Source organism: Canis lupus, chromosome 25 (genome assembly GCF_003254725.2).
Source record: "Canis lupus dingo isolate Sandy chromosome 25, ASM325472v2, whole genome shotgun sequence".
In the NCBI taxonomy this organism is placed as follows: domain Eukaryota; kingdom Metazoa; phylum Chordata; class Mammalia; order Carnivora; family Canidae; genus Canis; species Canis lupus.
Window position 1 is genome coordinate 16,806,555 of NC_064267.1, and position 27,591 is coordinate 16,834,145.

The following is a 27,591-nucleotide window of genomic DNA, read 5'->3' on the forward strand; positions in this document are numbered from 1 at the left end:
ACTCTATTTCTTAACATGGCAAGCTTTATCTCGTACCAGACCCACTCAGATAAAACTTTGGGACATACCCTAATTCTTCTAAATTCCACATCCTATTGGAATAAGCCTCCTAAAAAATTCTCATTTCAGTGAACTAATTAATCTTTGCTTTAGTTTGCTTGTCACTATTTAATGACTGTAAAGATTGTAACAACTATATTAAATGTCATAATAAGAGAAATATGTTTTTAAAATTTTGCACAAAAACTTACAACCATTATGGTTAACATCTATTTTTATTTTTAAATTGTTATATGTATGATAAATTTTGAATAATTTTCAGTACTGGATCTAATTTTAATACTTTAAGAGGGTCCAAATTACCATTGTTAGAAATGAAAAGGAGATATCACCACAGATTCTGCAAATATCAGAAGGATTAAAATAGATATTGTGAACAACTTAATTCATATGTGACTAAATTTGATAACTCAAATGAACTGGACAAATGCCTTAAAAAACTTATCAAAACTAACAAGATAGAAATCCGAATAGCCCTTTATCAAAGAAATTGAATTTGTTATCAAAAACTTCCCCACAACGTGGGGATCCCTGGGTGGTTCAGTGGTTTAGTGCCTGCCTTCAGCCCAGGGTGTGATCCTGGAGTCCTGGGATTGAGTCCCACATTGGGCTCCCTGCATGGAGCCTGCTTCTCCCTCTGCCTGTGTCTCTGCCTCTCTCTCTCTCTCTCTCTCTCTCTCTCTCTCTCATGAATAAATAAATAAAATCTTAAAAAAAAAAAAAAAACTTTCCCACAACGTAATGTCCAGACCCAGATGGTTATGCTGGTGAAGTTTATCAAGCGTTTAAGGAAGAAGAAATACCAATTTTCACAAACTTAAAAAATACAAGAAAAAGGAGCAATTCCCTCTCATTAGATCAGCTTATCCCTGATAACTACAACTTGGCAAAAATCTAACAAGAAAAGCAAATTATAGACTAACTTTTATTCTGGATAAAGATACAAAATACTTATTCAGAGCAAAACACATTATATATTATATAAAGTAATGCACCAAAATGAAGTGAGATTTATGCAAAGAATACAAAATTTGTTTAATTATTGAAAATCAGTGCAATCCATCATATTAACAGAATAAAGGAGAGATTAACATGATCCTATCACTACATGCATATAAAGCATTTAATAAAATAAACACTTTCATAATAAAACTGAGCAAAGTAGAAAGTGAGAAGAACTTTTTCAATCTGATAAAGAGCATTTATAAAAAATTTAAAAATGGCATCAAGCTACAGATGGAATGCTGTCCCTTTATGATCAGAAACGAGGCAAAAGATATATTATCTCTTCTTTTGAACATTTTACTGAAGATTCTAATAATAGCAATACAAGTCGGGGGGAAGCAATAAAAAGATTGGAAAGGAAGAAATAAATCTGACTTCATTCACAGGTATCAACAAGAAAAGGAAAGCTGCTAGAACCAAAAGCAAATTTAGAAAGGTCTCAATATAGAATGTCAATATGGAGAAATCAGTTATATATCCACATACTAGTAGCAAATTGTTGGAAAATGAAATTAAAATCAGTTCTCCTTTGGATAATATCAATGTAAAGTAAGTAGATATTTAACAAAAAAACATTCACCAAAAACTTCAGATATGACCAATAGAAACTCAAGGAAACTTAAATAGAGGAACATAGCATGTTAATGGTTAGAAGATTCAGTAGCGTTAAGATGTCAGTTCTTCCCAAATTGGTCTAAGATTTAATTTACCAAGCAAAATCCTAGCAGGCTTTTTTTTGTAGAAATTAACAAGCTGATTTTAAGTATACGTGTAAAAGTAAAGTACCTAGAACACTCAAGTCAATCTTTAGAAACAAGAGCAACTCTGGATAACTCACACTACCTGACTTTAAGACTTAACTGCAAAGCCACAGGAATGGTAACATTGTGATATTGATCTAAGAATGGGCAAGTAAATCAGTAGAAGATAATAAAGAATCTACATGTGGTCATTTAATTCTCAGTAAAGTCACCAATTTAGTTCACAGGAAAAGAAAAATCTCTTCAATAAATGACTAGAACAAGAGGATATGTATATGAAAAAAAATTAGTTATAACCCCTGCCTCACATCATATATAGGCATACCTTGGAGATACCACAGGTTTAGTTCCAGACCACCACAATAAAGCAAGTCAAATGAATTTTTTGGTTTCCTAGTGCATATAAAAGTTATGTTTGCACTATACCATAGTCTGTTAAGTGTGCAGTATCATTATGTCTGAAAAACCAGTGCACATACTTTAATTAAAAAATACTTTGTTGCTAAAAAATACTATCTGAGCTTTCAGTGAGTGGTCATCTCTTTTGCTACTGAAGAACCTTGTATCAATGTTTATGCCTGCTGATTGATCAGAGTGGTAGTTGCTGGAGGTTGGGGTGATTGTGGCAATTTCCTAAGACAGTGGAGTTTGCCTCATCAATTGACTTTACAAATGATTTATTTCTCCCTAGCTGTTTGATAACATTTTACCCACAGTAGAACTTCTTTCAAAGTGGGAGTCAGTGCTCTCAAACCCTGCTGACTACTTTATCAGCTAAGTTTGTGTAATATTCTAAATCCTCTGTTGTCATTTCCACAGTCTTCTCCAGGAGTGGATTGTATCTCGAGAAACCATTTTCTGTGCTCATTCATAAGAAGCAGTTCTTAATCCATTAAAGCTTATCATGACATTACAGTAGTTCAAATATAAAAATAATGAAAAAGCTTAAAATCTTGTGAGAATTACCAAAACGTGACACAGAGACACAAAGTGAACAAATGCTGTTGGGAAAATAGCACCAAGACTTGCTCAATACAGGGTTGACACAAATCTTCAGTTTCTAAAAACTGCAGTATCTACAAAGTGTGATAAAACAAGGTGTGTCTATACAAAAATGTATTTGAGATGTATAGATTAAACATAAAAACTAGGGATCCCTGGGTGGCGCAGCGGTTTGGCGCCTGCCTTTGGCTCAGGGAGCGATCCTGGAGACCCGGGATCGAATCCCACGTCGGGCTCCCAGTGCATGGAGCCTGCTTCTCCCTCTGCCTGTGTCTCTGCCTCTCTCTCTCTCTCTCTCTCTCTCTCTCTATCATAAATTAAAAAAAAAAAAACTATAACCATTAAGCTTCTGAGACAAAACATAAGAGAATAATCAGAATCTAGGAAGTTCAGAGTTTCTTATGGCACTAAGCAATAACCACAAAAGGAAAAGTAAGTTAGTCTTGATCCAAATTAAAAACTTTTGTTCATTATTAAACTCAACACCAAAGAAACAAACAAAATTGAACACCAATAAAAAAATAAATTTAAAAAAAAATAAATAAATAAACTCAACACCAAAGAAACAAACAATCCAATCATGAAATGGGCAAAAGACATGAACAGAAATTTCACAGAGGAAGACATAGACATGGCCAAAATGCATATGAGAAAATGCTCTGCATCACTTGCCATCAGGGAAATACAAATCAAAACCACAATGAGATACCACCTCACACCAGTGAGAATGGGGAAAATTAACAAGGCAGGAAACCACAAATGTTGGAGAGGATGCGGAGAAAAGGGAACCCTCTTACACTGTTGGTGGGAATGTGAACTGGTGCAGCCACTCTGGAAAACTGTGTGGAAGTTCCTCAAACAGTTAAAAATATACCTGCCCTACGACCCAGCAATTGTACTGTTGGGGATTTACCTCAAAGATACAAATGCAATGAAATGCCGGGACACCTGCACCCCGATGTTTATAGCAGCAATGGCCACGATAGCCAAACTGTGGAAGGAGCCTCGGTGTCCAACGAAAGATGAATGGATAAAGAAGATGTGGTTTATGTATACAATGGAATATTACTCAGCTATTAGAAATGACAAATACCCACCATTTGCTTCAATGTGGATGGAACTGGAGGGTATTATGCTGAGTGAAGTAAGTCAGTCGGTGAAGGACAAACATTATATGTTCTCATTCATTTGGGGAATATAAATAATAGTGAAAGGGAATATAAGGGAAGGGAGAAGAAATGTGTGGGAAATATCAGAAAGGGAGACAGAACGTAAAGACTGCTAACTCTGGGAAACGAACTAGGGGTGGTGGAAGGGGAGAAGGGCGAGGAGTGGGAGTGAATGGGTGATGGGCACTGGGGGTTATTCTGTATGTTAGTAAATTGAACACCAATAAAAAATAAATTTAAAAAATAAATTAATTAATTAAAAAAATAAATAAATAAATAAAAACTTTTGTTCATTCAGAGTCCCAATAAGAAAATGAATAGGCAAACTATAGGATGGGAGAAAATGTTTCCCAAACAGATATCTAACAAAAGACTTGTACCCAGAATAAAGAACTCAACAACTTAATAAAGAAGGATTTAATTGTTCCCTTCCTAGGAATTCATCCAAGAGAAATATTGAAACATAGGTACACAGAAAACAAAAGAATTCTATAAGAAAGCTTATGGCAGAGATGTGCAATACAACATAGTACATATAGCTAAGAATACAGTGTTGTGCACTTAAAAACTTAGGAAAGTACATCACATGCTACGTGTTCTTATACCAAAGGAAAAAACAGTTACACAAATCTTTTGGACGTAATGGAAATGTTTATTACCTTGATGTATCTCAGATGTATGCATGTGTCCAAACTCACCAAAATGTATACATTAATGTGTGCAATTTTAGCATATTAAGTATACCTCAGTAAAGCTGGAAAAAAAAATTATGGTAGCTTGATTCACAATGTCAAAAACTAGAGACAGTGCAAACACCTGTCAATAAGTGAATGGATAAATAGTGATATATTCATACAATGGGATACAGCTCAACAACAAAGCCTGCCCTACGACCCAGCAATTGCACTGTTGGGGATTTACCCCAAAGATACAGATGCAATGAAACACCGGGACACCTGCACCCCAATGTTTCTAGCAGCAGTGTCCACAATAGCCAAACTGTGGAAGGAGCCTTGGTGTCCATCGAAAGATGAATGGGTAAAGAAGATGTGGTTTATGTATACAATGGAATATTACTCAGCCATTAGAAATGACAAATACCCACCATTTGCTTCAATGTGGATGGAACTGGAGGGTATTATGCTGAGTGAAATGAGTCAATCGGAGAAGGACAAACATTATATGTTCTCATTCATTTGGGGAATATAAATAATAGTGAAAGGGAATAGAAGGGAAGGGAGAAGAAATGGGTAGGAAATATCAGAAAGGGAGACAGAACATAAAGACTCCTAACTCGGAAACGATCTAGGGGTGGTGGAGGGGAGGAGGGCGGGGGGTAGGGGTGACTGGGTGACGAGCACTGAGGGGGACACTTGACGGGATGAGCACTGGGTGTTATTCTGTATGTTGGTAAATTGAACACCAATAAAAAATAAATTTATTATTAAAAAAATAACAGACTACTTATATGCAAAATGAATGAATCTCAAAACTATTATGCAGAGTGAAAGATGGTAGTAGCACAAAAGAATATATACCAGCTGGTATAATTTATTTGAATTTCTAAACTAAGTGAAACTCGTTTCGATGGGGAAAAAAACTAGAACTCTGATATTCTTTCTGTGGGATGCAGAGAGAAAGGATTGACTGGGAAGAGACACAATGAATTTTCTGAGAAAATAGAAATATTATTATATTCCAGGTTAGGAGGATGGGTTACATAGGTATATCCATTTGTCAAAATTGTGTGGCTATGATTTATACATTCAGTGTATATAAATTTTCCCTCAGGAGCTATAAATAATAATTGAGAAGGAACTGGGAATGGGTAGAGGTATAAAGAAACCAAGAATAACAGAATACTGATAAATTGAAGCTGAAGAATGTGTGGTTTATTACAGATTTCTCTCTTCTTTGCTGTGTTTCAAATTTTCCATCATAAAAAAATTTTAATGGAGGCATGGTAAGCAAAAGGAGAACGATACTGAACTTGGCATTATATATTTGTCAACCTAAAAAGTAAAAATAAAACAAATGTAAAACCTTTCAACACTTTTTCCCTAAAATGTTATGCAGGGAGGAGATGTGGGAAAGTTTGAGGGACTTAGGGAATTAGAGATAAACTATTTGCCTAAAAACTAACGTAATAGAGGCAGCCAAACTTGAGATAATTAACTTGGAATTAGTTGAAGCAGTTTTCAAACTATTAACAAAAAGTAGCCTAGAAAAAAAATGAGTGAAGGTTTGTCTCCTAATTCATTTGCATCCATAGTTTCAGATTTTTGTCTGCATTTAATTTTTTAAAAACTTTTTTTTTAATTTGCTTTCCATATGAGGATTGGTACAAATGACTCTGAAAGGTAGGCTTTTAAATGTACTTGGTCTTAAGATACTATTGATAATTTTATAATTGGCAGAAATGTATGTTTTTAAATTATTTTGATGATTAGGGCACCTGGGTGGTTCAGTCAGTTAAGCATCCAACTCTTGGTTTCAACTCAGGTCAGGAATTCAGAGTTGTGCCATCAAGCTCCGCTTGGGATTCTCTGCCTCTCCCTTTGCCTCTCCCCCATTCTCTCTCTCTCTCAAATAAATAAATAAAATCTTTTTTAAAAATTATTTTCATGTTTTATAAATGCATAAGGAGAAGAAGATCACTTTTATATGATGTAAGTAGCTTTTTAAGAGCTACATACTTGGGCACCTGGGTGGCTCAGTCGGTTAAAGGTCTGACTCTTGATATCTGCTCAGGTCATGATCTTACATGATCTCAGGATTGTGAGATCCAGCCCCAAGTCTGCTCTGGGTAGAGCCTGCTTAAAGATTTTCTCTCTCCCTTCTGTCTCCCCCTTCACTCATGCACAGGCTCTCCATGTCCCCCCTCCCCACCTCAAAAAAAAAAAAAAAAGATTCTCTGCACCCCCTTTCTCTCCCTCTCTTAAAAAAAAAGCTCTATACTTGAAAATGTGGCCATAAACTATCAATGATACAAAAATTATGGATAAAAATTATCTTCAAGAATAAGGGTAATCATGAAGTTTTTGTAGGGTAATATCTTTGGAATATGTGTGTATTAAGTAGCTTTCTTAGAAAAAAAATGATTCAAATTGTAATAATAGTAATGTAAGTACTCTTCTTTGATTCTTACATGATTCAAGAAAAAATAAGTAACAATATTAGCTATAATAGAGAAAGAATTTAATATATAGCAACTGGTATAGGTTTTATAATAAAAACATCTGTTTTAGGCTTAGGCTGTCTTAGGCTACTTTGAATAGTCTAGTAGTCACATATCTGAATTCATGTTTGCTATCTTTGTAGCTACAGAAGATCATAAGTAAACAAGATGACTTGAAGACAACAATAGTTAATGAAACAGAGTCCCAGGTATGTGCAAATAAAGTAAATATTTCCAGACAGACTGATATTTATAGTAGTTTCTCTATTCTGTTTGTCAAATAAATATTCTCACATAGTTGGGAAAATTATCAGTAACTTCATTTTTCTAAATATTTTGAAGAGACGTGCTATATTCCCATGGTCACGTGGTCCAGATTTCAAAAGGTTCACAAGAGTATGTGGAGAGTGCAACATTTTCTTCCCAGTCATCCAGTTCTCCCTGAGCAATGAGTGCTTTCAGTGTCCTGTATATTCACCCAGAGATACTCATGTGTGTATAAGTGTTTCTGTAAAGAAGTGACTAAATATATCCATGTCTTCTTTTCTCCATTTTTCTACAGGGAGTAGCACACTGTGCATTGTTTCACACTATTCCATTTTTTCTTCAATACATCTGAATATCTCCTTTTTAACAGCTCCATAATACTTTGTTGTATGGATGTACTAGTTTATGTAGCCATTCCCCTCTATAAAGACATTTACCATATATCCAGTGTTTTGATCATGCAAATAATGCTGCAATTAATAATCCTATAATTATGTCATTTTATACATATGTGAATATATCTGAGGGATAACTTCCCAGAAATTTGATTGCTGGGTCAAAAGATATGACTATTTCTAAGGTTGTTGATAAATTTTGACAAGTATTAGCAAGTATTTCCTATAGAAAGTGAACCGATTTCATTCCCACCACTAAAGTAGATCAGTAAATTTTCTATTGATAATCTTTCAATCAGTTCTAATTCCACAGCATGCTTTCCATGAGATTTTCTTAAATTTCCAAATCAGTCCATCATTTCATTTGAGCATGTATGCTTCAAATTTTGTGAATTATTAAAATCAGAGTTCTCTCTTATATTTCATCATTTTGAGCAATCCTGTGCTGAACTTCTTTTTCCCACATCCAAGTCCTTGAGTAGTATTCCCTTTTCCTAGATTAGATGTATGTATCCTATGTGTTCCCATCATACCCTGTATGTCTGCCATCATAACATCTGTCACACATTAGTATAATTGTTTAATTGTGTCCTGCTTTGAACTGTAAGCATCATTCCTCTCTTTACAGTTGTTTGAAGTTAGGGAACAGTCCACAAGACCACCTGCTTTTGATAGCAACTGCAAATTCAAGGGACCCTCAAGACCTCCATAATTCACTGGAAGAACTCACAAAGCTCACTGAAAGTAGTTAGGTTCATGGGTACAGTTTCTTACAGTGAGCAGATACAGATTACAATCAGCCAGAGGAAGAGACACATGAAGCAGCAGTCCAGAAAGTTCCACCAGCAATTTCCAGTTGTCCTCTCCTCAATGGGGTCATGGATAACACTAACTCTCCCAGCAAGGTGTATAACTACACACAGAGTCGTGCCAATCAGGGCCCTAATGTCCAGAAATTTCCTGGGACCAGCTATGTAAACTTGGTTGGCTGCCCATGTTGCTAACCCCCATCTCTAGCCATTCTGGAAGTCATGCTGATACCCCATGACACAAGCCAAACCACCTTAAATCTCACTGTTAGTCTGGTATGACCCAAAACCCCCAAGTTCACAAGACACTTATTGTAGAAATCACCTCCCAGCAGCCCAGGACAAAAGCTAGACCTCTATCTGGGTACAGTAAATTCTTTACTGCGTAAGTTGTATCTACATAGCCTGGGAAAGCACCAAAGCATCCTCTACATGCTCAGTAAGTATTTTTAAATGAATGAACAAATATTTAATCATATGAATAGACATTTATATTACTGATTTTTAAGATTGTTTCCAAATATTTGCTATTAGAATCATGCTGCAGTAAATAGTTAAACATGTAAATTTAGGAGAGAATAATAAAGGTGAGATTTAAGAGTATTTTATATTTAAGAATATTAACCTATCAAAATTATTGAAATATTTAATAATTACCAAATTACATTTCAGTGATCCAGAAAACTAGGATTATCCTCTGGTTTAGTTATGCTTTTGGTTTTTTACATTTAATTTTTTCATTCATCTGAAATTTGTTTGAGGGCATCCTTAGTGGCATTACTTTTTTACTATTATAAATGGACTCCTTTCCCTCAAGGGAAAAATTATTGCACAGGAAATCTATTTGATTTTTATTTTTAGCCTGACTTCCTAGAAGTCATTCCCGTGTCTGCACAGCTTTAGTGTCCAGCCAGAGATTGTACTAAAGACACAGAGCTAATAAGGTGTGTCCTCTCTTCCTGCTGATGCGTCTGTGTGAGAGTATATTCACACTTAGGCTCTTTTTAAGCCTGCCAGTACACACACGTGTCAGCTCTTTGAGCTGAGGATGTGTTGGCAGCTGGAGCTGATACAGTCTCTCCTGTAAGTGCAGCACAACCTGGGCTACAAGGAGAGCTCAGCAAGTCCTTATGGTTGTCTCAGCTCCTCAAACAAACCTTCAAGTACTTGCCCATCTGCCAGTCCATTGTTTGCTCCAAAGATGCCTGCAGTTTCCATTAAGGAAGCCACCAAGATCACCAGGGAAACTGGTTTTGGACAGCTTGACACTCTCTGGTAAAAATTCCATGGGGTAAAGCTGGCAAGGCAAGAAAGCCATAGATTGTGTGCTGCCCAAAATTGAGTAGTTCATCTGAAAAACACTTCTCATTTTGTTGATTGCCTTTGGTTAGATTCCACAGCACTGAATAGTTGTATTTTGACCATTTTCTCCAGTTTTTTTTTTTGTCATCTCATTCTATTGTATGGTAAGTCGGAAGGCAGTTATCATATTTTAATTTGCCAGTAGGTTTACATTGGCTTTTAATAAACATAGTTAATAAGTTCTAAAAGTTAATATTTTAGGTAAACTGATATAGTTAATACAGTATAAAATTTTGCTCTTTAAAATAAATACCATACTATATACCAAAAGCATGAAGAATGTATTTTGATGAGGCTTATATTAATTACACTGAATATTTAATAATTAGTTTTTAAGATATATGAAAAATAAAGGTTAATATTTTAAAGATCTAGGGTAACCAAATTATTAATCTATAGCATTGTACGATGACAGATGGGAGCTATGCTTGTGAGCATAGCATAATATATAGAGATATGGAATCACTGTTGTACACCTGAAACTAACAATGTGTGTCATCTATGCACAAATAGAAAAATATAAAAACAAAAAAGCATTTAGAAGAATCTACATGAAGAAAACTATAAACTATAAATTTTAATTGAGGAAGATAAGAGAAGATTGAAATAAAGATAGGCTTTATTCTTAGGTAGGAATGGTGAGCATTGTAAAGTGTCCAGTTCCTACTAAATTAACATATGAATTCAGTACAATCTACATCAGAACTCAACAACTTAGCACTTGATTTTGGTTTTGTTTGGTTGTGTTTTGGGGGAGGGTTGGTTTTGGATGGTTTCCTTTTTGGTCCTAGTGTTAGAGAGGTAGGAAGTGTACAGAAACTTGGCAAAATGATTCTAAACTTCATCTGGGAGAATAACCATGAGAGACTAGCCAAGAACATTCCAGAAAATGCAAGTAATGAGAGGGATAATGAAATGTTATAGTGAGCAATAGAATAGTCAAAATATAAACTCAAATACATATGAGTATTGGCATATAATATAGATAACATTTTAAATCAGTAGGAAAAAAACTAATTACCAAATTACATTTCAATGATCCAGAAAACTAGGAGTCATCCTTGACATCTTCTTACCCCTCACATCCATTCAGTCACTAAGTACTGTCTGTTCTACCTTTTAAATATTTCTCAAATCTTTCCTTTGTTCTTCTCTTTCCACGACTGTCATTTTATCAGACAACCATCATTTCTCACTTGAGTTATGCAGTGGCCTCCTGACTGATCTCTCTGCATCCAGTCTTGTCTCTTCTATTTCGTTTTCACATGATAGCCAGTATGACCTAAAAGGACAAATAGGATGTAACTACCCTCAAGCTGACTGTTCTTGCAACCTCCAGCTGTACCATTTTTTTCTACAGTATAGCACAATGGTTAAGAACTCAGACTCAGAAAGACCAACTGCCTGCATTCATATACTGCTCCATCACTTAATAGCTGCATGGCTCTGGGTTTAGCGTACCTCTCTTTGCATAAAATTCAATGTCTTCATTATAAAATGAGAATAATAGGGCTGCTTGGCTAGCTCAGTCAGTAGAATGTGTGACTCTTGATCTCTTGGGTTAAAGTCCCATATTGGATGTAGAGATTACTTAAAAATAAAATATTTAAAAACCGAAAAGAAAAAAAGAATAATAGTAATCTTCTCAGTAGGTTGTTTTGAGGATTAAATTAACTAATTTAAATCTCTTTAAATTAATTTAAATCTCTTAGAACTGTGCTTAACACATAAGCGAGAATATATATATTATATTATATTATATTATATTATATTATATTATATTATATTATATTGATTATCATTGCTTTCTACTACCAGCCATAAAGCACCATGCTCTCTAGCACCTTCAGACCTTTAATTTCCTGTTTGGAATGTTGTATTCCCACTTCTTATTTTCTTAACTTCAACTCAAACATTAGATCTCAGCTTAAATGGTATTTTTCTCAGGAAAGCCTTGTCTGAGCTAAGTGAGTCAGACACCCTTTATATGCTCCCAAAGCTCCTTGAACTTCTTAATACTTTCATGCTTGGATTACTATCTTTAATAACTTGTTGAATGCCCAGTTACCCAACAGGAACAGAAAACCATGAAGCCCCAAGGCCTAACATGGTGTCTGACACATAATAGGCATTTACTACATCCTTGTTTATAACTAATGGTGTGACTGACTACAGTGCTGGGTGTATATGTCAATTCTTATAGCAAAGTAAATTCCAGAGAAATCAAAGATAATGTCAAAAATCAAACTATGGAAATACTTAAGAAAATGTGGAGCTCTTCTGCAAGATGACAGCATGGGAAGATCCTGAACTCACCCTGTCCCACAAATACACCAAATCTATCGGGACATGTGGATCATTTTCCTCTGAAAACTAGATGAACTGTTTCTCGACAACAAAAGTCAAAAAGACCACATCAAGATAGGTAGGAGAGTCAGAGATATGGTCTTACCAGAAACATCCCCCCAGCACTGTGACACAACAGTGAGGATTCCCACCAGTCCAGTGTTTCTCCTGGAAGAGTGAGGGGACAGTGTCCCACTTAAGTCACCCCCATCCTTGGGATCTGAGCCAGAGAGATGAGCCCCCAAAATATCTGGCCTAGGAAATGCAGAGGGGCTGATATTCAAGGGACCCAAAGTGCTATAGGAAACTAAGATAACCCTTTTAAAGCACTCACATGCAGTCTCATGCTCCCTGACCCAGCAGAAAGTAGTAGCTTGAAAAGTACCAAGACTCCAGGTAAAAGAAATTCATTTGACAATCTAAAAGCATCTTCTGGAAAGGCAAGGGATCATTGAAACTCTCCCTGGAGTTAGAGGTGCTGGCAGAAGCCAATTCTGCACTCTCCACTTACTCTGCTAGCAAAGTGGGTAGGCTCACAAGCAGCACCCTCATGCTGCATTGCTAAGACAGGTGGGGACAAGCAGTCACCACACCATCCCACTGCCTTCAGGATGCTAGAGAGCACAGAAGGTTGCAGCACTCCCCCACTCTGTAGCTGGGACAGGCAAGCACAACATTCAAGGTATCTTCTCATTCCCTAAATAAAATTGGTAAGGGTAGGCAGTTGCAACACTCTGTAACTCTGACTGGGGCTGTCATTCTCAGGCTCCCAGCCTAAAGCCAGCATTCATGCACAGACAAGGGACTCTCCCACTCTACCCTGAAGCACACAGGTATACCGTCAAGATTTTGCTGCTACTTTTCTGACACTAGCAAACATGATTTGCCCTATACACTCTGCCTAGATAAAGCCAGGAGATACATGCTGTCCACACAAGGGACACCACTCAATTGCCTGGCCCTGGTAGCCAAAGTGATTGACAGTCCTGAGCTCCACAGGAATATAACACTCAGGACAGTTCTTGGCAGGCACCAACTCAGGACACTGCACAGCAGCAGATTGAAACATAACCCCAATCTTCTGGGAAAAAGGCCTATTTACTTAGCTTGGAGCTTCAGCTTAAGGGACAGGCTTTAGGTTTCCCATGCATATGGAAATTAAGGAGGTGCTCCCAGGGAACCCAGTTAGAGACACACCATCCTTGCACACCTCCTTGGCCTTCCTACATCTCAACTAGACCTGTCAGAAAGGAGTTTATACTTTTAACTTATCTGGAACCCCAATTTTTGCAAATGTCACCCAGGGGTATCCTCTCAATCTCCTGGTCTGGTGGCAGCATGGACTATGCTTGTAGCCCCACAGCACTGTATGTATTTTTTGTTTTAAAAGCTGCTGCCATTGTATACATGAACCACATCTTCTTTATCCATTCATCTTTCGTTGGACACCGAGGCTCCTTCCACAGTTTGGCTATCGTGGCCATTGCTGCTATAAACATCGGGGTGCAGGTGTCAGTCGGAGAAGGACAAACATTATATGTTCTCATTCATTTGGGGAATATAAATAATAGTGAAAGGGAATATAAGGGAAGGGAGAAGAAATGTGTGGGAAATATCAGAAAGGGAGACAGAACGTAAAGACTGCTAACTCTGGGAAACGAACTAGGGGTGGTAGAAGGGGAGGAGGGCGGGGGGTGGGAGTGAATGGGTGACGGGCACTGGGGGTTATTCTGTATGTTAGTAAATTGAACACCAATAAAAAATAAATTAAAAAAATTAAAAAAATTAAAAAAAAAAAAAAAAAAGGCTGCTGCCTGGGCAGCCCGGGTGGCTCAGCGGTTTAGCGCCACCTTCAGCCCAGGGCGTGATCCTGGAGACCCGGGATCAAGTCCCACATTGCACTCCCTGCATGGAGCCTGCTTCTCCCTCTGCCTGTGTCTCTCCCTCTCTCTCTCTCTCAAATAAATAAAATAAATAAATAAATAAATAAATAAATAAATAAATAAATAAATAAATAAATAAAATCTTTTTTAAAAAATAAATAAAAGCTGCTGCCTGGGAGTCTGTTTCCAATCAACCTAAAGTTGAGTGTTAAATGAGATTCCTCCCCCTAGAATAGGCAGGTCTTGGCATTCCCTAACAGTAGGGTCATATCAAGAATAAATCAAGTAGTTTAGACAATCACAAAGGTTCAAGAGACAACAAAGAACCAAAAAGTAAGGTTGAAAGAGAAGTTTCATCACCTACACAAGGGGCACTACTTTAAGAGTGGGAGAGAGAGCTGCTTCCGCTAATACATAGAAACACACCAAGAGTCAAGCAAAATGAAGAAACAGAAGAACTAAAAAATAAAAAAATAAAAATTAAAAATAAAAAAAAAAGAAACAGAAGAACATGACAGAACCTCAGAAAAAGACCTTAATGATACAGAGAAAAGTAATCTATCTGAACAAGAATTTAAGTTAATGGTTATTAAGAGGCTCATGGAACTCGGTGGGGAGAGTAGGTGAACACAATGAGAACTTCAACAAAGAGAAAGTATAAGAAAAGACCAAGGGGCGCTGAGTGGCTCAGTCAATTAAGTGTCGAACTCTTGATTTCAGCTCAGGTCATGATCTCAGGGTTGTGAGATCAAGCCTCACATTAGGCTGTGTACTGGACATGGAGCCTGCTTAAGACTGTCTGTCTCTCTCTCTCTCTCTCTCTCTTCCTCTCTCCCTCCATCCCCTCCTTTCCCTCCCTCCCTCCCCCTCACCCCTCTACCTTCCACCCCTCCCCACCTCTTTCTCCCTCTCTTAAAAAAAAGACCAAGAGGGTCTTCAGTGGTAGACTAGATGAAGCAGAATAGATTAGTGATCTAGAAGACCACAGTGGAACTCACCAAAGCAAAGCAATGAAAAGGGAAAAAAAAAATATTTTTAAAGGTAACTTAAGAGACCTCTGGGACAACATCAAATAGAGTAACACTTGCATTATAAGGGTCCCAGAAGGAGAAGAGAGAGGAAAGGGCAAGATACGTATTTGAAGAAATAATGGCTGAATACTTCCCCAGCTAGGGGAAGAAAATTGATATCCAGGTACAGGAAGTTCAGAGGGTTCCAAATAAGATGAGGTCAAAGAAATCCATACCAAAACACATTATAATTAAAATGTCAGAAGTTAAAGACAGGGGGCGCCTGAGTGGCTCAGTGGTTGAGCGTCTGCCTTCGGCTCAGAGCATGATCCCAGGATCCAGGATCAAGTCCCACATCGGGCTCCTTGCAGGGAGCCTGCTTCTCCCTCTGCCTGTGTCTCTGCCTCTCTCTCCGTGTGTCTTTCATGAATAAATAAATAAACTCTTTAAAAAAAAAAAAGTTAAAGACAGAATCTCAAAAGCAGAAAGAGGAAAAACAAATTACTTCATACAAAGGAAATCCCAATAAGGCTATTAAAGATTTCATGGCAGAAATTCTGCAGGCCAGAAGGGAGTAGCATGACATTTTCAAAGTGATGAAAGGAAAACATCTTCCAACCAAGAATGCGCATACCTCAGATATTGGGGGATATTGAATCAGTAATCAGAAACCTCCTAACAAAAATCTAGGATGAGATGGTTTCACTGGTGAATTCTACCAAACATTCGAAGAACATTTAATGCCTATACTCAGACTCTTCCAAGAAATTGAAGAGGAAGGAATGCTCTCAAACTCATTTTGCAAAGCCAGCATTACCCTGATAACCAAAACCAAAGGACACCAGAAAAAAAAGGAAGAAAGAGGATGTAGGGAAGGAAGGAAGGGAAGGTAGGAAGGAAAAGGAAATTACAGGGCCAATATCCCTGATGAACATACATATAAACATCAACAAAATATTAACAGGCCATTTGACAATACATTTAAAAAAGATCTTAAGTCATGGGCAGCCCGGGTGGCTCAGCGGTGTAGCGCTGCCTTCAGCCCAGGGTGTGATCCTGAGACCAAGGATCAAGTCCCATGTTGGGCTCCTTGCATGGAGCCTGCTTCTCCCTCTGCCTGTGTCTCTGCCTTTCTCTCTGTCTCTGTGTCTCTCATGAATAAATAAATCTTTTTTTTAAAAAAAAGATCTTAAATCATGATAAGGTGAGATTTATTCCAGGGATGCAATTATGGTCAGCATCCACAAATCAATCAAGATAATATATACCACATCCACAAAATGAAGGCTAATTATTGTATCATTTTAATAGATGCATAAAAAGCATTTGAGAAAATACAGCATCTATTTATGATTTAAAAAAACTCAACAAAATGGGTAATACCCCATTTGAGGTATGTTGAGGGAACATACCTCAACATATTAAGAGCTGCGTATGACAGGCCCACAGCTAACATCTTACTCCTCTTACTCATCTTACATCAGCAACAAGGATGCTTACTTTTACCACTTTTATTCAACATAGTATTGGAAGCCCTAGCCAGAGCAATTAGTCAAGCAAAAGAAATAAAAGGCATCCAAATTGGAAAGGAAGAAGTAAAACTTGCACTATTTGCAGATGACATGATAATGTATATAGAAAACCCTAAAGATTCCACCAAAAAGCTGTCAGACTAATAAGTGAATTCAATAAAATTGCAAGATAAAAAATTAATATACAAAGCTGTGTTGCATTTCTATACATTAACAAAATATTGGAGAAATCAAGAAAATAATCACATTTACAATTGCATTAAAAAGAATGAAATACCTAGGAATAAATTTAACCAAGGAGATGAAAGGTCTATACACTAAAAATTATAAGACATTGATGAAAGTAATTGAAGAAAAAAAAAAAGAAAGTAATTGAAGGTAACACAAATAAATGTAAAGGTATTTTGTGTCATATGTTAGAAAAATCAAAATTGTTAAGTGTCCATTCACCCAAAACAATCTACAGATGCACTGCAATCCCTATAAAAATTCCAATGACATTTTTTACAGAATTAGTATACCATAACTTATGTAGAAGGAACTGCAAAAGACCCTAAATAGCCAAAGGAATGTTAAAAAAAAGAAGAACAAAGCCAGAGGTGTTACTGTGCATTATTTCAAACAGTATTATGAAAAGCTGTAATAAAACAGTGTGGTATTGCCACAAAACAAACACAGATCAATGGAACTATAGATATAGATAATCCAGAAACAAACCCACATGTACATGGTCAGTTAATTTTCAACAAAGGAGACAAGAATATACAATGGGGGAAGAGCAGTCTCTTTAATAAATAGTGTTGGGAAAACTGGACAGCTACTGCACACAAAAGAATGAAACTGAACGCTATCTTAACCACAAATGCCCAAGAAGAAAACAAACAATTATCTCCTTGACATCAATCAGTAATTTTTTTTCTAATCTCAAAATAGAAAACATTTTAATAAAGGGCTTATGGGGACATATATTGTTCCTTGCATTATGTGTTCTAGACTGGGTGTTTTGTGTCTTGCTGATTTGTTCTATTTCTTGCTATGGTTCTGTTGCTTAGTTGGCATGCTGTTTCTTTTGCTCATGCTTATGCTCTGTCCAGATCTTCTCATTGCTATGGTAAAGCACAAATGAAATACTCTTCATGCCTTATCTAGAACAAATTTGTCTTTGTCCTTTTGAGCTGCAGGCATTGCATTTTGGTCCATTGTTCTGTAGACCAAAGGTGTAGAGGCAAGGGGTAAGAGACTCCTCTGGACTAAATGCAGCCCTTCTTCAAGAACCTATATTCTGTTCATTCTTCTGATCTCATTAAGCATCGTAGACACAGTTCACTCCTCCCCTCCAAGGTACATCCCACCCCATACAGAATCTTTCCTAGTGCCGTGAAGGATTCTGCACCCTGGAAGCCCTCCTTCCCTCTGTTTAAGCTTAGCAAGTTCTATTAGAGCTTCTATTGGAGTTGTCCTCAATTTGTCCCCACTAATCTATCATTAAGTTGAAGTTTTTACTGAAGTTCTAATGTAATAGTCTCACTCCTGCCATTTCTGAGAAGTAGAGTTAGGGATGGGATTAGAAGACATGGGGGACCATCCAACACCTGAATCTAGTGTTTCTTTTCCCAGCTGCTCTTTTTCACGGTATTTGGGTTAAATTTGTAATCCCCCTTATTGTTTAGTTGCAGCTGATAATCTTTTAGCAGTTCTGTTTTGTGATTATTTTTGTTTACTAGAGATTTGAAGGAGAATCTGTGAATCTGCTTTACTCAGTACTTAATGGAATTATCACATTAATTTTATAATTATGAAAAGCAGATGTTTTTCAAGTATTTCTAATATTCAGCAAAAATTCACAGACCTTCTGACTTTCAGTCCTGCTTCATTAAAAAATGCCTCAAGATCACATTTTGAAATAATATTTATTTCATTTCTAAGCTCTCTTTTTGGACTATTCTAAGATTTTGTTTACTGCTGAACTCCATCTTGAGTATATTGAGTGTTTTAGCCCTCATTGTTTTTCTCCTGCTTAAGCAGAGATAGTTAAAGAATAGTACTATATGAGACATCTGGGTGGCTCAGCACTTAAGCATCTGCCTTCGGCTCAGGGCATGATCCCGGAATCCTAGGATCAAGTCCCACATCAGGCTCCCTGCACGGAACCTACTTCTCCCTTTGCCGATGTCTCTGCTTCCTTCTCTCTGTGTCTCTCATGAATAAATAAAGAAAATATTTTTTTTAAAAAAAGTATTATGCAAAGCAAGAGATAGGATGGCTACACCTTTTTCTTCCACCTTTGTTGTTGTTGTTGTTGTTGTTGTTACAAGTATCTTTTATGGATATTGTTCTAAGAGTTCCAGGCTACCATGTCCATTTTTGTTCTTTGGTATAATTACTTGAAATTATTGTATCCCTTTTTTTTTTATAGGAATCAACAGTAAAAGAACCTGAAATTACCACAACCCTTCAGATACATTTCTTTGGAAAAAGAGGAGAAAGAAAACTTCATTATAGGGAATTTCGAAGGTAAATGCAATATTTATATTCATTTAGGGAAATTTATAGGTAAGAAGTTACAAAACAATTGAATATACTCATTTCCCAGAACTGCAGACATGGTATTTATAAAATATAAAGTTACATTCTCAAAAATATCTAACCTATTAGAAAAGGAGGTATCTGTTTTCTTTTTCTTTTTTTTAAGATTTTATTTATTTATTCATGAGAGACAGAGAGAGAGGCAGAGACAGAGGCAGAGAGAGAAGTTCCCTGCATGGAGCCTGATGTTGGACTTAATCCTGGACTCTGGGATCACACTCTGAGCCAAAAGCAGACGCTCAACCTCTGAGCCACCCAGGCGTCCCAGTATCTGTTTTATAGAATACAATTTATTTTATTTTATTTTTTAAATTTATTTATTTATTTATTTACTTATTTATTTATTTGTAGTCAGAGCTATCATAGATGCATAGGGGTTTTTGATAGCACAGATCACATTGTGTACTAGTTTGGAGTTTGGGAGTAGATGATCAGGGAAAACTTTGTGAAGGAAATGGCATCTAAGCTGAATCTTGACAGATGAGCAGGAATTACCCAGGCAAAAATAGTCTGGGCAGAAAAGCATTTGAGGAAAAGAGAACAACATTAGAAAAGACATATAAGCATGAAAATGTATGGTTTGTAAAGGGAATTATAAGCAGTAGAGTCTAGAGTAGTAAGCATAAGGTACTATGGTAAAACGAAAACAGAGGTTGGAGAAGTGTGTACTTGCCTGCAGAAGATTTTGTACTCTGAAAGATCAAGCTTGAATTAACTCAACAGTAGGAGGCCCTGAAGAATGAAGAATGAAGGGTACCTGGTCAGATGTGCCTATCATTCTGGCAGCAGAATAAAGGATAGATTTTATGAGAGAGATACTCCAGATAAGAAATGATGAGAACCTTGAACTAGTGTAGCGGCAATAAGGATTTTGAAGTAGAGTTTTCAAAAACTAGTTAGGAGATGAAAATGTGGGGTTTAGTGATTGAGGATTGAGGTAGAATGCATGAAGACCCAAGTCTGAATTATGTCCAATCACTATGTTCTCCATAGCAAAACTCCAGTAGGTCATTTAACCTCTCTAGAAGTTTTTCTCCACAAAATTTTTTGTCTCTTTTTTATATACCTGAAAATACTACTATCTTAACATTTCTTAAAATTTCAAAGTATGATTTAAAACCAAGCAAAGCCATTGTCATATCAACTGTACTTGTTCAAACTGATACACCACTCCCCCTTCATTTTAAGACTCCCTGAGCTAGTTAATTTTTAAAGTTGTTGTAAATTTAATTTTCTTTAAAGGGAGTACTTTTATTTAAAATCTGGGCAGCCCCGGTGGCGCAGCGGCTTAGCGCCGCCTGCGGCCCAGGGCGTTGAGACCCTGGATCGAGTCCCACGTCGGGCTGCCTGCATGGGGCCTGCTTCTCCCTCTGCCTGTGTCTCTGCCTCTCTCTCTCTCTCTCTGCATCTCTATGAATAAATAAATAAATAAATAAATCTTAAAATCCTTACTTATTTTTTTTTTTTAAATTTACTAGCATTTCTCTAAAAAATGAACTCCGTGAGATTTGGCTTGCCATCATGCAGTTTAAAAAACATCCAATTAACAACAAATGCTTTAAATGCAGTTTTTGAAAATTTGTCTCTTGGACAGAACAAAGTTCTCCTAGGGACGCCTAGGTGGCTCAGCATTGAGCCTCTAGCCTCGGCTCAAGGCGTGATCCCAGGGTCTTGGGATCAAGTCCTGCATCCAGCTCTTTGTGTGGAGCCTGCTTCTTCCTCTGCCTATGTCTCTGCCTCATGCTCTCTCTATGTGTCTCTCATGAATAAATAAATAAAATATATTTTTAAAAAGAGAACAGAGTTCTCCTAAAGTTAAAATTATTATTATACTAGCTAGAATTAATAATCATAAAATGTCTTTAAAATTTTGCATAAGTCATAAAGTAACAGAAAATAGCTTCTGTGTATATATATATAATGTTTCTAAAAACTTTTTACCAACATACTGACCAAATTAATAATAAAATTTCCATGAAAATTTTTGTGGTCTGTGTTTTTTTGTTTTTTTTTTTTTTAATTTATTCATGAGAGAGAGAGAGGCAGAGACACAGGCAGAAGGAGAAGCAGGCTCCATGCAGGGAGCGTGATGTGAGACTTGATCCCGGGACTCCAGGATCACACCCTGGGCTGAAAGCAGGAGCTAACCACTGAGCCACCCAGGGATCTCCCTGTGGTCTGTGTTATTTGGAGCTTTGAGTTTGATTTTTACCGTTACCGGAGTATAATTAATGTATCCTTTTCTTTAGAAAAGAGATGTTTGAGCTTGGTCTCAGCCACCTTCTTATAGCTTCTCTGATAAGGGATATTGTTTCAGGAGATATAGTTTATTAGTTTCAAGGAAAGGCAAGGAAGGTGACACAAAATTACAGCTTTTGTAGTAGCTACTTAAAATGTTTGCCTATAGATATCAGCATCTCATTTAGAGAAAACAGTATTATTGATTTTGAAAAACACATATTTGCAATTTAGACATACTTAGGTTCATACTTCATCATTTATTAAATGGGATTTAACCTGAGTCCCTAGTCTCTATTTCTTCATCTGTGAAATCACAGTGCTAATATCTACTTAATAAATGTGTATATATATATATATATATATATATATGTTAATTTATTGTGTGATTATATATAATGAATATATTGAGTAATATATAATTTTAATATGTTGGCTATATATAATTATTCTGAACAACGGTCCAGCTATAAATTGGCATTTGTAATAGGATATAAGTAGATGGGGAATCCTTGGGTGGCTTGGTGGTTTAGTGCTTGCCTTTGGCCCAGGGCGTGATCCTGGAGTCCTGGGATCAAGTCCCACATCAGGCTCCCTGCATGGAGCCTGCTTCTCCCTCTGCCTGTGTCTCTGCCTCTCTCCTCTGTGTCTTTCATGAATAAATAAATAAATAAAATCTTAAAAAAAAAAAAGATATAAGTAGATGGCTTATCAGAAACAGGTGAGAAGGATGAAGAAAAGAAAAACAATGATAGTTTCATAAAATGGAGCCAGCAATTAGGCTAATACACAAAGTGCAAATCTTGAGATTCTATGCACTTGATAAGAATAAACCACAAATTTGACAGATGATATGAAGAGGGTTACATGATCAGTTACACAATTCACTGCATCCCTAAGTTAGAAGCTCACTGATTCGACACAAGGTGGGGGGACATTTGTCCCCCATAGGGCCAAAAAGAAAGCTTCCCATGGGTCCTATAAAAAGGATACTGTGTAATATATTTTTTTAACAACTGTAGTAAGACCAGCAATAAATTTTAAATTACATAAACTTTTTTTATAGCATCTATCAGCAGAGAACAACTAAAATCACAGTTTTAAGCATGAAGTCATACTTCAGCTTCTGAAATTCAGCTGCTTTTTCTTTAAAACCACTTTATATTTTAATAGACAAGTACAAATACTAAATTCCAAAATTTTAGAAGTTGGCAGCAGTCTAAAAGAGAAAAAGCACTGGACTTGGGATACAAATAGCTGTAATCCTATTTATGCGGTTTATTTAGCTGTATGGTCTTGAGAAAGTAATCATGTGCCTTTTTTTATTCTTTGTAAAAATTTATAAAGTGATGCTTGTCCTGTCCACTTTAGAGAGTTAGGAGTAAATATAAAAGTAAATTTAAAGATTATAAATTATAACAATTTTACTGTAACCTAATAAAGGAAAAGAGATCTCTAATTCGTGCAAATATCTCCTTTCTTAATGTTTATTCGATTCTTCCTACTCTTATTTATGTTAATATCCTATCCTCCCACATGAAAAGTCTAAGAATTAAGTGATATAATATATTAAAGTACACACAATGTAATACATGGTAAGCTCTCAGAATATGTGTCAAACTCATATCAACTTAAATTATTTTTAGACTTTTTGGCAGCTTTGTTTTCCAGCTCCCAGATCTCTCTTCTTAGGGAATTCTTTTCTCTGACTGTTTTCTCTGTTTGCATATACCCCAGCTCTCTTGGTCAGGATATTTCTTTAGCTTAGAGTTTCCTCAGCCTCTTTTCCTGAAGGCTCCTTAATCCAACATCTAAAGAAAAAACTCAAAACTAAAATAAAATTATAGCATATTCATCTTTTTCCCCAAGGACTGACTGTTTTAAAATTCAGAGAGAAGGATTTTTTTTTAGTTAGAAGAGAAAACCAGACACCGCTTGTATTTTTCATCACAAATGGCAAAGTTGTTTCCACTTTTATTACCAATTTTTGGATTTGAAAATTCAGTAGTAATTGAGAAGTTGTATCTGTTTTATGAAGGATCCCTAGCCTTATAAAGTCTTCTGAAAATATGCTAGTAATGTAATTAAACCTACCAACAAGTAACAAAGTTACAAAGCAATGATATATATATATTATATATATATATATATATATATATAATATATATATATATAAAGGCATTTCTTTGGGATCTTAGGAATTGCAAGTTCAGGAGACAGAAATTAAGGCAGCAACCCAGATTGCTCCAAAGAGACAAAGAAACTTGGGATTTTTAAAATTAAAAGAAGAATTTTTGGCACATCACATAAGTTGTTCTTTTATGATTGGCCCTGTCAGGGTTATAGTAACACTATTCTGTATGTCGGTTGCTAGGATCACTACGAGACAGAAAGTCCATTCAAGTCTATTCTTGCACATAGCACGTGTTCATCCAGGATGTTTGCAGTTTGCCAACAAGCCAAGTTTAGCATTTTTCTGAGAACCAAGACAGGAAATGTGCATAGGCCCTGCCTCAGTGTCCTCCCAACTCCATTTTAAGTGACTTTTTTTAGCCACGCTTACTCCATTCTATTGTTCTTTTATCAATTGGAAAAGGTACTGATGTCAGATTTAACCAATCAATATTCCAGATTTTGTTTCATGTGTTATTGAAATTCTTAAATTATAAATTTAAATTCTTCACACAAAAGAACATAGAAGTCTCTGGAACAAAAACCTTTCTTAGCCAGTGTAGACTTTACACTAAGGATAAAGCAATTAAATTCAAAAACCTGTTTTACAGTCCAATAAAACAGTAATTTTGTTTAAATCTCTGGGTCAGATTTTACTTTATACAATATTGATGTTTTTATCTATTTGGCCTAAACTACTGATTACAGACTGACAATATACAGAATGTCTTACCCTAGATAGGTTCATTGGTACTGCCAATATACAGTGAATTTAAGTTAGAAAAAAATTCTCAGAAATATTTTAAGCTTATTTTCATTCCACAGAATAATTTAATTGATGTAAATGTAGATAGACTGCTGCTCTGTTCAAATAGTTCATGTTTTTAATTTCCCAGAAGAATCCATATTTCCATAATGTTGGCAAGATTTATCAAGCCAATGTTTTCCAAACCCAATAATTACTAAATAGATAAGATGTCCAAATGCAACAGAAGATGTGGCAGGTTCAGAAACTAGAAGTTTGTTGTGACTTAACCAGACATGTAAGAGATGAAGGTGGGAAGGTCAACACAGACACAGTTGTGAAGGCTTTTATGCCATGCCAAGAACAACAGAGAGCCATGAAAGCCTTGAAGGAGGGGAGTAAGGTGATCATCAGATCCACAGATTGGCCAAGGAAATCAAACAAAAGCCAGGAAGATCTGTTAGAGACTTGCATTAATAGAGAAGAGAGGATCATGATTAGACGAAGGTGGTAGCAGTGGGAACAGAAAAGAGTGGAGGAGTCCAAGGGATTATTTAGAAGGGAATTAACAGTATTGGTGACTGACTGGATGAAGAGTAAAGGGGGAGAAATCTGAGCTACTGCCTGACTTCTGATTGGAGCCAGTGAAACAGGTGATACCTGTTCACTGAGCTAGAGAACACAAGGAAGAACAAGTTTAGGAAAGAAAATGATGAATGTAGGGTGGACGTGGTCGATGGGAGCAGAAAGCAGATTGCAGTGGGTTGAGGAGTGAGTGAAGGGTGAGTAGAGAAAAAAATATAGGTAATTCTTTCAAGGAGATTGACTATAGCAAAGGAAGAGAGGGGGCAGTAGCAAGAGAGGAATGTAAGAAAGATTTCCTCACATGTTTAAATGATGATGTGAAGAGGGAAAGACTGAATGCAGGTGTGAATGGGAATCACTAGAGGAGCAAGTCCTCTGAGTAGAAAGAAATAAAGGAATATAAGTGGAATTCAGAGTACAGGTAGCTGCCAACAGGAAAAGGGACTCCTCCTTTCACTGAGACAGAAAGGAGATTGGAGGTGGGGAGAAGAGGACTGCATGCTTTTAACACTCCCCAAGTGATAGCAAGACAATGAGAGCATTTCCTAAGTAGTGACCTCTAGTTTCTCTGAGAAGTTGGCCAGATCATCTGCTGAGGACAGATAGAAAGCCAGTGAGATAGACTTGTAGAGAATATAAACGGATTGAAATAGCCACAGAGTGAAATAAAGGAGAGCTCTCTAGCCTGGCAGCAGGGTGTGGGCAAGGCTGAGGACCCTGTTAAAGGTGGAGACCATTAATTTCTGCTGGTGTCACTATGTGCAGTTGTATGATTTTCTCCAGGCTGCCCTTGGAGAAGGCCTTCCACAGCCCCAGGGAGCTGAGGGTGTGAGCAAGAGAGAGGCTGAAGCAATTTAGAGTCTGCATCCTCAGTGCCATCACTGCATGCCTGATATTTGTCTGAGTATTTCACATACATTATTTCACCTGTTCTAAGAAAGTCATATAGGAGTCTTCCCTTTATACAACTGGAATTTGAGGAGATTAATAAGGGGCTTGGTCCAGGTTATATATATTAGAAATTGAAGAGATAAGATTCAGACTCAGGTTTCTATTAAAAGATTTAAATCACATAGTTTCTGAAAGAATTAGTCCCACAGTAGGTGGTTGGGTACACTGAATGGGCTTTCAAGGAATTAGCACTAGACCAGGTGACCAGAGGGACAGAAGACACATTAAGTAGATACTACCACATGTTAGGAGAAACTTATCAGTTAGTGAGGGAGCATGTGGATAAATTGTGATTTGTTTGAGTTGTTTTTTAAATTGGTTTGGTTGGTTTTTGGTTTTTTACTTTTACAATTAGTCAAAAGACTAAATACTTTGGAGCACCTAGCTGGCTCAGTTGAAAGAACATTCGACTCTTCATTTCAGGGTTGTGAGTTCGAGTCCCACACTGGGTTTAGAGATTATGTAAATAAACTTTTAAAAAATGTCTGAAATGCGTGTTAGCCAATTAAATAAAAACCAAAGTATAATTTAAGCTCTGTCTGCTGGAATTTCAGTGTTTATTCATTATGATAAGGGCACCTGGGTGGCTTAGTGGTTGAGCATCTGCGTTCGGCTCAGGTCGAAATCCCAGGGTCCTGGGATCAAGTCCTGCGTCCAGCTCCCCCTGGGGAGGCTGCTTCTCCCTCTGCCTATGTCTCTGCCTCTCTCTATGTCTCTCATGAATATTCATTGTTATGAAATCAACAAGTGATTTAATTGTTAAAATTCCATTCTTTATCAGTATATATATATAGCTCAGGAAAAAAAAAATGATGCTCAGCCTACTCAGACAGTTGTTGATGGCACTTACCAACTCTGCATCACTACCTCTGTTTTTCCAGCCTCGTTTTTCCTTTTTTCTACTTTCTTTAGGGCCTTTTCTTCTACATTTCTTTTCTCACTTTTTTTTGTTTCTCCCATTGACTTTCAGGGCCAACATTTTGGGAGCTTGTCTCTGCAGTGTAGGTGCCAGGGGTTGGGATGCCTGATAGAGTAGGACTGTTACTCCTCAGGGATATGCTCCTTATTTGTGAGATCCCTCCTAATTGGTTATGCTGGGTTAGGGTTTTTAGGAAGATCACAATGTGGCCCTTTTGTCCTTTGCCATCGGGAGCTCCAGCTAGTTTTGAAGTCTTTTTTAGAGGGAGTTGATTGATATGTAACTGTAGATTTTGTGTGTCCGTTGAAAGACTTGAGTTCAGGATCTTTCCATGTACCATCTTCTTGATGTATTGATGTACTAATTCTAAAATACCAATTAGTTGACAATGTTCTAAATTCATGAGGAGTTTTTATAAATTCAAAGATGTCTATAAGCAGTGCTGTGCTAATAAATACGTTTAACAATCTGCTCTCAGGAAGAACAGCCTGACTTGTAGCATTTGCCAATGAGTGATGTAAATACTATACCAAGCCAATTTCAAGGTACTGTACATTAAAAAGTAGAAAAACGTGTGCACAATGGATTCTCAGAGCTGATAAGAGCCAGCTCTAGC

General features: G+C 36.7%; 1 protein-coding gene across 3 annotated transcripts in view; it reads left to right on the top strand.

Annotated features, from left to right (window-relative positions):
* MICU2 (mitochondrial calcium uptake 2) overlaps positions 1–27,591 on the top strand; it is a 126,304-nt gene that overhangs the window by 89,976 nt on the left and 8,737 nt on the right. For 2 of the 3 annotated variants that reach the window (XM_025462723.3, XM_049101290.1), the window contains 2 exons: positions 7,319–7,384; positions 19,196–19,293. In XM_025462723.3, coding sequence (XP_025318508.1) covers positions 7,319–7,384; positions 19,196–19,293 — 164 coding nt within the window. The remainder of the gene's footprint in view (positions 1–7,318; positions 7,385–19,195; positions 19,294–27,591) is intronic. The other variant, XM_049101289.1, reaches the window with a different exon arrangement.